An 11,759-nucleotide genomic window follows, 5' to 3' on the forward strand; every position below is an offset into this window, starting at 1 on the left:
TCCGAGATAATATCGGCAAAAGGCAATGGAAAAATGTTGTCAAATATGAAGTAAGATTACGAGCAACAAACTGCACCCTCGGGATTAAAACACACTTTAGTCCGTTGGTATATAATATATTATCTTTGAAACTAGCCGTCCGTCAAATAATCCGTGTTAAAAATTTATCATTGCAGCGGAAAATCAATTTTAATTAGTAGGAATAAGGGTTTTCACTCCCCTGTATTGTAACAGACTGTTACAATCATGAAAAACCGGGCGAACAAGCGTAAATATCTGCAGATTCTACATTGATTTTAGCGATTAGCGTAAATGTACGTGAAAATGGTTGATCTGACTGCATTATACCTACGGATACATTAATGGGGAAGATAGAATTAATGACCAAATCAGGCTAACATACTTGTTTACAATCCATACCTACACTATTTACTTATTTTATCTGCTGCGGTAGCTTTACCATATTATTATGAAACGAACATTTTTCACATGTTTAGTGCAAGTTTAATGAATTCCTGCCTTCGTGGTATTATCGAGAAAAAGACCCCATCACAACATTCTATTCGTATTAACTATGTTAGTTTCACTTTCAGGTAACTTTGTTGCTTGGATTTAGTGGAAAACGTTGTTTGAATTATTTCTATAGAATTTTCCCCAATTCCTCTCGTGATGTTTCATTGTTAAGCACTTTTCAGAAACCGCATGCCGCAAATTCCCTTCGTGCTTTTTCCAGAAAATCCCACACTTATCAGATCGATACTTATACTACCCAATTCTAGTCAAATCAATACCTGATATTCTTTTGTGCAGTAAACCAGAGTCTGTCCTTCATGTAACCGTTCTTAGTGCGTAACTGCGTGTCTAACAAAATTTAGTTCTTTAGGTCAGGTAATAAACAATAAAACCACCATGAAATTACACACATTGTAGGGTTTACGATGCCTAATACACCCCACTCTTTTTCTGCGATAAAAAGGCACTTACCACTTAATGTGTAATAAAGGCTCTTAATTGTATAAAGCTAGAGCATCCCAAATTCGCAGTTTAAGTTTTATATTATGTACGTAAATACAAACTACTCTAATTAAGGTATTTTTTAATAGAAATACAGTAGAGTAAAAGCGTTCCATTTCATGTAAATCTATATTGTAAACAAATGTAACGAAGTCTAATAAGTAAATAATCAAAAAGTTATTACGCAATGTTTATATACGGTTCGCACAGGTACTTAGACTTCCCACATGTTTTCCTTCAGGTGGGCGCTTATAATTTAATACACGTTCGTTTCGGCACTTCAATTTTGGATCATTATTTGAATGATTGAACACAGTGTTAAAGGAAATTAAATTGTTAAATGGTAAGATTCGAAATTTAGACACACGCCCTTCCAATTACAGCTGCAACAATTTTCAGGTTGCCAACAATTTATCGATTCCAAACTTCAATACTAATGTAGTAGAAAATGCGGACAAATTTCTCACAAGGGTAGTTGTAGCAATGGCTTTTTATAACGCCGACCATTTATCGAGCTGTGCATTTTCAACTCGTCATTATTCCGTTTCAGGGGATGGATGAGGATGAATCAAACGCCCAATTAGAGGTTAAATATTTTGATTGATCCCTTGATTTGCGATTCAGGTTGATTAAACTCGATTCGATTCCTATGAAATTAAGATAGGAGTTGCTTTGTCTATAAACAAAAAAATAAGTGTATTACAAGTAGGACAAATAGATGCATTTTCTGTCGAACAATCAACCCATCGCAGTTCGCGCTCATCAGAGCGATGCGTTTTCCTGATTCCGAACTGATCTAGTCCTTCCGCTTCAAAGTAAATATTTGGGAATAGCAGAGCTTGAAATCATTTCAAATTAAAGTAAATATCCAAACTGTAAGCAAGAGTTAAATTACTACGTTTAAAAGAGCAAAATAAATAAAAATATAAATTTAACATTTTCATTTTCACTTATACGGGGTGCAACAGCTATATTTTAGGTTGGGACTAGAAGGAACTAAAAGAAAGAAAATTAAAAAAAATCCAGGGTTCAACATACTTTGTTTGGAAGCTAAACCCCAAACGCTGGAATTAATTACTTTGCCTGGGTTTATCGAGGGGGTCATATTTGACGCCAATTTTTATTTGCTTCCTTCTCCTTATTTCTTCCGCATCGCACATTTGAAACCTTAAATAGCATCATATCGTGTGGTGAAATAAAAGTTAAAAAAAAAGTTAAAAATTCCGCTTTGTTTATGTAAATAAATCCGGGTGTATCTATGAAGATACAAAAAAAAATGGTGTTTATAAAGTATTAGTAATTTGCAATACAATTACCACTAAATCTAAGGACAAGGTTCGCAAAAAGCATTAACGAAAATCAACGACTTCTATTTCATTCCGTAAAAATCCACTATATGGCGCCCATAATAAATAAGAATGTGGTACCCTGTAGCTTGTACATCTAGCGTGTTATGGAAATTCAAATATCAGATTCAGATCCTCCGAAAAAAATGTGGTGGTGCTAACTTGAGCCTTTCATTTCCGACCGTTTAAGCTTGGAGGAATGAAAACGAAATTTGACATTTGCAGTTTTTCGGTGATATCTCAATTATACATATTTAGGTGATATATTTATAGAGTAGGCAGATGTTGATCAAGACCATGCGGGTAGAAGCAGAGCATTGTCATAACCACGAATTTCAAAAAAACAAGTCTATAAATTAGAAAATTAGCATTGCGCAACTGCGCATGTGCACATTAATCGGCAAGATTGGTTGAGAACGAAGTAAATGTCGCCAAGGACGGACAGACAGAGAAAGTGGCCATAATTAGAGCCTCCCAACATTGTTGGAAAATGCGCTAATAATATAATTCAAAGAAGAGAAATAATGCGGAGGGGGCTCTTTCTACATAAACATTTGAAGGCCGCCTGGCATATACATTTAAAATCTTCGCTATATAGTGCATCCGAAAAATTGCATTTGCTCTTTATATGTACCTTCCTCCAACATTTTCGAGACATTCACAGTCATGTTTTTACTTCGACAGTGGATGTGTCTCGTCTACAGTATCTTTACGGCCTTTGAGGGCCTCACTTCGACTTCACTAATAGATATATCTCGTCGAGACGAGACAGCCATCTTTAATCACTTATTCGTTTCTTTCATTCCTGCCCTATGCATTAAATGAAAGATAAGTTATAGCTCATCCCACGTGTGGTTAAATATGCCCCGTTGCATTTTCCACAATACATTGATAGCTAATGGTTATTCTGTGGTTTGGAGCAGATAAAATCAATTAAGATACCTACTTCAGCGCTTGTTATCCCAACTTCTTGTCGCCAGCCATCCTAAATTTATTATGAGAACAATACCGCATAGAATTAAAATACGCAGAACAAAAATATCATTACTCAAATTTTGAAATTACAGTCTATACTTCGACTACCCTGTTCATTTTCTGCTAACAAATCTACAACAATACGCACCCCTAAAATGAGTACTTTCTACAAAAATTCGACAAGCTATACCGTTACAGTACTAAACTTTTTCTGTCATAGGCGCCAAGTTTACCTTTATGGATTTTTAAATAGAGAATCAACAGGCTCATGATAAGGTATGATGTGGTTTGAAGTTTCAAAAAAGTGCTGGACACGAAACAACGTCATCCAAATAATAAGTCCAAACGTTTTAAAAATAAACCAGATCTGATGGGTACCTCTTATTTGCAGAATTTGGAAAAATGGTTGATACATGCATTAACTTTTATTTCATAGTTATTAATTTCAGCAATCAGCATTTTCCCTGATGGCATTCACAAAATGATTTTACTTTAAAACATTTCGCAAATAGCCGACGGTGTATTTAAACAATGCCTACAGCAATGTTTGCTGGAATATTCTAATAAATACCTATTTTCAAATTTACACACCGCACAGCACTAAAGAATGTAATTTTACAACCATTCCGTAGAGTCTATACTTACAAATTATCTACAATTCTAATTTTGGTCTACTCCTTTCTTGCTTTTATTTATTTTCTCACACATTTGGCCATTTATTTTACAGTGCTTTAGATTATCGTCTGATTTATGCTTTCTACAATATTAGCTGGTAGGCATCAGCCAACCAAATGTAAGCTTTTTTATGCAATTTTCCACATTTTCTTTCACAACGTGCAGAACAGTATTTTGATACGTTTGTTATTTAAAATTATTCCGAAAATGGCAATATAGAACCTATAAGCGATCTTTTCATAAACGTCTTTCTACGTCGACCGTTGAATATAAATATGTACCTAACCTACCAATTCGCAATTTTGATTAAATATTAGAGGTCCCCTGATTCTATTTCCACCTGAATAGCGTACCGTGTAAAATGAAGAATGCGATGATTAGTGTATTTCCACGATAAGGTAGATTTGATATTAGAACATTAAAACTTTGTATCATTTTATGATAACGGAATGAAATAATCCCGACGATCTGCTGTTAAAAGTTCAATAAAAATGTGCCTTGCATTTATTGTCCGGTATTTTTCCACAACAACCCTAAAATGGTTGATGTCATCATTTTAGTACATTGTAAAAGATAAAGTCTATCTACAAGATGTAACACGGAAATACAACAAAATTGGAGCTTTTGTGTAGTAAATTGAGCAATAGTTGGCTAAGGGTGATGAACGTTGTAGAAGTACACAATCGCAAAATGTATCCTTACTCTATACTCTAAAAATAGAGGACGAGTTATAAATAGAAGATAAATAGTCACAATCGATTTTTGGGCTATAAATATATAATTTCCTGTAAGTACATTGACTGGATCCAATTATTTCTGGACTGAATGTGTATTTTTAGCTTGCACGAAGGGGCATTGGATATTTTATTACAGCATTATTTCCTAACGAACCTTGATTGAAATGTGGACGTCCAAATATGCGAAAATAGACATTACCGTTTTCGTTAAATGTGAGCGTGCCATATTTTACATCGTTCTACTATTGCAATATGCATATTAATTAGTAAATATAGGATTTTCCAACAAAAATTTTGCGTAATTCACCCCAGTAGAGGATTGTTTGTCAATAAATTGTATAACAAAGTTAATTAATTTCCATTTTTTTATAAACCTCGTTAAAATTCTAAAAGATTAAATCCCTACGGCTAATTAAAAACTTAGAATTTAATTAAAATTTCAATTTATCTTTAAATTAATATTTATGTTGAACTTTTTAGGTGCCAATTTTGTTTACTTTACCTACTACAAAAAAAAGGTGCTTTTTATTTAGATCAAATGAATGCATTGCAATTCTCATCTGATTTTTAATTATTAGTTAGTTGCAATGTTCAATATTATTATGTTATCTTATCTTGCACTATGATTAGAAGATAGATTCATCCTTTAAGGGCAAATCGAGGGGCAAATAGTGAACTTACCTGAAACGAAATAATTTCCATATAGGTAATTAAATATTCAAACTGGAAGGAAAATATGTGCAGAGTTGTAGGATAAAGTTGATGGATCGAGAACATGAAATAAATAAGCTAAAATGTAATGAAGGGTGTCTAGGTATACATTTTCATGGAGACACATTGGCACAAATTTTCGGCAGTTTACAATAACAAATTTTCACTGTATTCGCTCACAATAACAGATAGTCACTAATCGTGAAATTTAATTTGGTTTCAGACACCTTTTCTTATAAATTTTAGGCGAGTTTTGAGTAAATGTTCACTTAAAGTGCCATAATAAATTGTTCAGCAACGGTTTCAAAGGGCGACAACATATTGTAACAATTAAACATGATAATGAATTAATTCCAAGTTGTAATTCAGAATTCGTAATTGAAATTTATCAGTGGAAATTGGAATTTTGAGTTGCAACTTGGAATTATCAGCTGTAATTCGGAAATCCGCTATTTCGATGAGAAAAACGTAAAAAAATATACCTATCTACATTTTTACAAACCCAAAGGTAAGTTTGAGGAATGTTACTTATCGTTCCAAGTTAAAAAGGTTACCGGTTTGGATACAGAATTGAAAGACATTTCGAATAAGTCGACTATGTTGACTGACAAGGGGTAGATTTTTATATACCGAAACGTTTCCCCCTGGACACCAAAGTTGACATGTTTCACGATTTTTTTATAGTCTCAATATCAAACGACTTATTCAGGATGGCTCGTTTTAACTGCGGAATGCGCTGTAGATAAAATTGTCCTATTTTTACTACGTAACATCTTTTTCTAGCTACAGAACAAGAAATGTGTTTTTTAGCGTAACCCAAAGAAGTTGAGAGGTTTATGTATATGTGCTCGATTTTCCGTCGTCTGTCTGTCTGTGTCTGTCTGTCAGTTCCATCACGATCTCAGTCCCAGGGCCACCTAGAGGGTTTTCGCCAATTGATAGCTGCTATGGTCTATATTGGCCCGTTACTCATCAACATCATTTACAGTTGTGTAACGAGGCAACGCCCATGAGTGGGTTTTGAAACATTTTTTACTACTAAGAGCTACAACTTTCCCATTCCATTTCAGTAAGTAATTTTACCCAAAATCGTCATAAAACCTTCACTTCAGCTTTATGTCACTCACCTGTCACTTTATCGGCCGCACCTGTCACATTGATAAATGGCTATAATGACTCATGTCATGACTGACAGACTGGCATTAATCAAAAGTTCTATATGAAAATTGAAATTTTATATTAAAATATGATTATGTGTGAAGACAACTCGTCAGTAAAATGACATAACTTGACTCGGAAATGAAAGTATTCGGTCCCAGGGGAGCTCGTCCTTTAATATCTTTTCACCAATAATGTGTAATTTTCCTCACTTTTATGTAAATAACTATTTTCTCAAAAAAAAACATTGAACGTGCACATACAGTAGGTACTTATCATGCACCTTTCGATTATTTTCGGGGATCCAAAAATTCGAATAGTTAGGATCTTTGCGTGACATACGACCCAACCATACAGTCTTATGGATTCGTTTTTTAAGGGTTACGATTTCATCAATTTTTTGGTTAATTCGAGTTATCGCTGTGAATTACTTCTGCTTCCTGTTCGGAAAGTTGGTAGTCTTTTTAGTTTGTAGAAACAACAGGACCGTCTTTTTAATAAATATCAGCAGCGCGCAGGGACCCGGTATCTTTTTCGGTTCTTTTCGGTTTTTTACGGTTCTCAACAGGTTATTGGAAGTTGAAGGACGCGCCGGCAAACACCTTCTGAAAATGGATAAAATATTACTCTATGATTGCCATCGGTGGATTATAAATTTTTAATAAGGACTCAAAATTCACGGCAGTACGGGTGGCGGTGGCGGTGATTTAGCCACTACTGTAAATGCACATAATAAAAGGAGGGGGCGAGGTTTTAGAAAATAAAATTAAAAACAATACTCCATACACAATTTTTTACATAAGTTTCTATGTATGTTTTCTGTTTTTTCCCTCTTCGTCCTTTATTCCCGTTGCAAATTAACTACACTGACGATACGTCCCGTGTTTGTGTTCATGACTTTTTACTTCTTTTTCACACCTATTAAGATATCACGTTGTTATAATGAATTTTTTGAATGCCATAATTTCTAAAAATCTAGAACCGAGATGGACCCAACAAAATGCGCATAACCGTTATTTTTTTAGAACTGAAACCGTACCGTGACCGTTATAAAAAATTTCGCTTAAATATAAATAAAACCGGAACCGATAAGTAATGAAGAAGAGTAAGAAGTAAGAAGCATTCGTGCAGGTACAAAAATCCGAGTCGACGCTTCTTGTTGAAGCATTACTTAGCAACGTGTTTTTTCCGTTTTTTTCGGAAAAATGAGATGCCCTTATGATTTGCATATGGTTATTTCCTTCGTGTAGTAAAATAACTAGAATTGCTATGGTTAATGTCCATATTTCAGTGATTGCTTGCAAGCGTCAAAATTTTACTGCGGTTAAAAATTTGTCAATATTTCTTTGCGTAATTTCTTATGTATTTTGAAAATAATCATGTCGAATATCCTGCGTGCTCAAAATTTTGTCGCTTTTCGTAAAATTGTTTTGTTAGCCAGAACTGCTTCTCCTCAACTAGCCACTTATATTTTTATCTAGGAACTACCTTAAAAATTATCCACGACAATAATTTCGTGGGAATGGCGACACAGTTTCTCTAATAATTCTATTTTAATTTTCGCAGTACCATCGTACAATACCAAGGTTAATAAGCATTTCGCTTTCAAGGTTGAATCACGAAACTAACGTGGTGAAACTAACGGCGCGACGGCTACCTATTGAATTGAGACACAGACGAAGACCTCTTTCACTTTTGCATAATTAAAAAAAAAGAAAAGTTTGGATTGATGTTCGCATATATTTTTAAATTTCAAATGGCACTCACCTAAACATTTAGCTATGGATATCCGAAATTACAAATTCCACTGATGCAAAAAACACATTCCATTAAAAATGTCACAGAAGTCGAAACGCCAATTTATAGAAACACGTTCTTTTTCGAACCTAAGTTTGCCATTATTAAAAAAATTGATTCGGATTCCTGGTGCTTCAAAAGTGTATGTACGTCAAAAAAGTGCGTGTCATTTTTTAGCCCAATGCAATACCTCCCTTACTAACGTGCGGTTGGTAAATATTATCCATGCAATCCTACACTCCGTGTGGAACATCTTGCATTTTATCGGGTGTGTTTGGCGCAACTAATTATCGCTATATTAAGCACGGCAAAATCTGTTATAGGGTTACTAATCCGGTCATCCTTAACATTGATGTTACCATTATAAATTCACACTCAATCAAATATTACTTAATTTTACTTAAAACCAATGTAGCCTGTATAAACCAAACTTGTTGAATTAACGCAATTTTAACTCATGTTTCATTTGTTTTAAGGTTTCCGGACATGAGAACCGTGACCAATTGTTTCGTTTTAAACCTGGCAGCTGCAGATTTATTGTTCGCTCTGTCGATTCCTGCTGTAGCGTATACAAGAATTGTACCGTCTTGGATTCTGGGTGATATTGCCTGCAGATTTACACCCTACATTCAGGTAATAAAAATCAAGATAGAGTTACATTAAGCTGTCCGTTAGGTTCTCGAGTGTTAAGACGTCAAAACAAATGGCCCAGTTTTACGAGGGATGTAAACAAACGGTGTGTACAAAAGAGCGTTTTCCTAAAATAAGCGCCCTCATTAATCATCTGAAAATCCCCTCACATCGACCCTTATGTTAATTATTGCGAAATAAGTGAACTAGACTGACTTGACCTAAATTAGATATTAATTGCCCTCTGATTTCGACTATGTGCTCGCTCGGTTATTGCTCCCTTTAACCCCATTTAGATGAAAATGAGATGCTTTCGTAAATAAGAGAATTCCTCTACTCATTTTACTTATTTTGAAACATAAGTAGATCATAAAGTTCAGTAATCTCCATGACAACACTGTGATGAGTAGGTAATATTTTACGTGGAAAAATTGGTATTGAAAATGTATGTGCGCGTTTTTATAAAGGATCGAAGCTTTCAATTAGGTGGCACTTAACTCCTTTTCATTTGATATTCTCGATACCGTTCATTCAGTCGATATTATATCTTTATCAATACAGAAAATGAAACAGCGAAATTAGGGCAATTATTGCGCAATTTTCCCTTTTCTCTAAACGACTTAGGGAGGATGACAGTAGCAAATTTTTATTGACGGTTTATATATTTGTCAGTTTTCCAGTTTATATACTATAACAGGACCGGACCAAACAGGTAAAATACCTGAAAAGTAATACCATCGAATTGAAACCAAAGATATATTTAGTTATGTTTTATCATTTTCAGTTATATCGTATATTAAAAGCGATAAGAAAATAATTTACTTTCACAATTAAAGCTAGTAGGGATTTCACTAAGCATCAATGAAAAATGAAACCACTCAAAATCGATAAGGCCGTATTTCATTCATCCGCTTCAGTGGTTTGTTGCAGAAGCAGAAGAAAAGTCGCTACCTACAAAATCCAGTAAAACCTATTGCAAGAATATGAGAAGTTGTTGGCGGTGGATGAATAAAAAGCATCTTACGAACAAAGCCTTAAATGATACACACATGATAATGCTAGCATATACGCAAGAAATGTAACAAGCGCTAAAATATTCTGTCTGTTATTCAAAATTTCAAACAATGCTGAGAATAAAAAATGGAACAGATTTCGTCAGCATACCCTAAATACACGCGTTTGTGAAAGCCATAAACAAAGGATAGGTACAAACCAAAGAAATCTTTTGCATTTACAGAAAGCGACTTAAGAAGATTTTTTAGTTCAGCCTCAGATCACAGTTTCATACGTCATATTTGAAGTAACATTACTTAGTAACCTTTAATAGCCTGATTTCGCATGCATTTGAGTGTTTAAAACGGAGATTCTGAGATTGTGCGAGAAGACCTATTAAAGGCTGAGAGCTTAAAGACTAATAAAAACATTAAAATCCCTAAGAGGTTTTAGAAGGCTCTTGGAGACTATCCGAAATTACTAGTAATTAAACATTTTGAAAAGCTTTTAAAGGCTCACGAAATCTATTAAAGTCACCCCTTTTAAAGACTTGTAAAAGCTCTTTAAGGGTCTTAGCATCCCCTAAGGTTCAGTTTTGAATACTTTTAAAGACCAATGCTGTTAAAAACTATGTATGAAGGAATTTAAACGATTCTTGGTTACGTTTGCGCACTCTTAAAGGCTTTCAAATGTACTACCTTAAAAGCTGGGCCTTTTGAAGGTACTTAAAGCCCTTGAAGGCTCCTAAACAGAGTCATTGTAAGACTTATGAACGACTCCGTTAGCCTGTTGCGATTCTTAAAGTTTTGCAAACCATAAAAGCTGTTAAACGATTCCTAAAAGCTCTTAAGAATTTTGAAAACTTTAACGCTTTGAAATGCCCTTGAAGATCCTTAGTAGTAAGGACTTTAAAATATTATGGAACACTTTAGAAAATCCTTGGGCACTTTTAAATCCTAACAAACGTCCTTCTTTAAAAGCATCTAAAAAATTCTTAAAGGTGCTTAGAGAGACTTGTAAGGTGTTGAAGGCTCTCGTAAACATTTTAGAGGTTCTACTGTAGGTGGCCTTTAGATGTTCTCTTGGATAAACATGTTTAGACTCTCTTAATACCCATAAATACACTTAAATGGTGTCAAGTTTCCTGAAGGATAGATAAAGGCTTTTCAAAGTTCTTAAGGGCTCTTAAAGCCGTGATTGCTTAAATTTTTTTGCCTCAGGTTCGAAGCGTAATTTTAAGAGAAGTCAATATTGAAAACTGTAAAAGTAGTTTACAATGGATGATCGGCACAGAAAGTGGTCACATTGGCGCATCTAATGTTGAAATGTCTTTCTTTTTAAGAGGGGCTGTGCTTTGTAAAACCGTATGGAAGTGAGAAGATTTAAAATTATACAGGGAACATTCCGTAATGTCAATTTTTGTTGAAAAAGATTTGAGTCTTGTCTGTCTTACCACTTTATGTGTGCAGTTGTCGGTTCGCTCCGCAACTACTCCTGCAGTTTTCAAAATTGACTTCGTGCTTTTTGCATTCGGTAGCATAAAGGTCTGGCATCTGAACCACGAAAAATCCTCCGATTGTGCGATCTTAATCAGCTCAATTATGATAAAAGGAAAATGTCAAAATCGTGATTCGACTCCATTTCGTAGGAACAACTTCCATAGACTTTAAGTGGATGCTCTGGAAGTGAATCTTATTTTTACTTATTTCGAAATTTCTCTCCT

The 11,759-nt window shown here is 34.5% G+C and overlaps 1 protein-coding gene across 1 annotated transcript in view; it reads left to right on the forward strand.

The window, feature by feature from the left end:
* LOC116164062 (free fatty acid receptor 4-like) overlaps nt 1-9,076 on the forward strand; it is a 45,126-nt gene extending 36,050 nt beyond the window's left edge. Inside the window, exon 3 of the mRNA XM_031478190.1 lies at nt 8,890-9,076. Within this exon, the coding sequence (XP_031334050.1) occupies nt 8,890-9,076 (187 nt within the window). The remainder of the gene's footprint in view (nt 1-8,889) is intronic.
* Nucleotides 9,077-11,759: the final 2,683 nt, after the last annotated feature.

The sequence above is a fragment of the Photinus pyralis genome, unplaced genomic scaffold (genome assembly GCF_008802855.1).
Source record: "Photinus pyralis isolate 1611_PpyrPB1 unplaced genomic scaffold, Ppyr1.3 Ppyr1.4_LG2, whole genome shotgun sequence".
NCBI classification, from domain to species: domain Eukaryota; kingdom Metazoa; phylum Arthropoda; class Insecta; order Coleoptera; family Lampyridae; genus Photinus; species Photinus pyralis.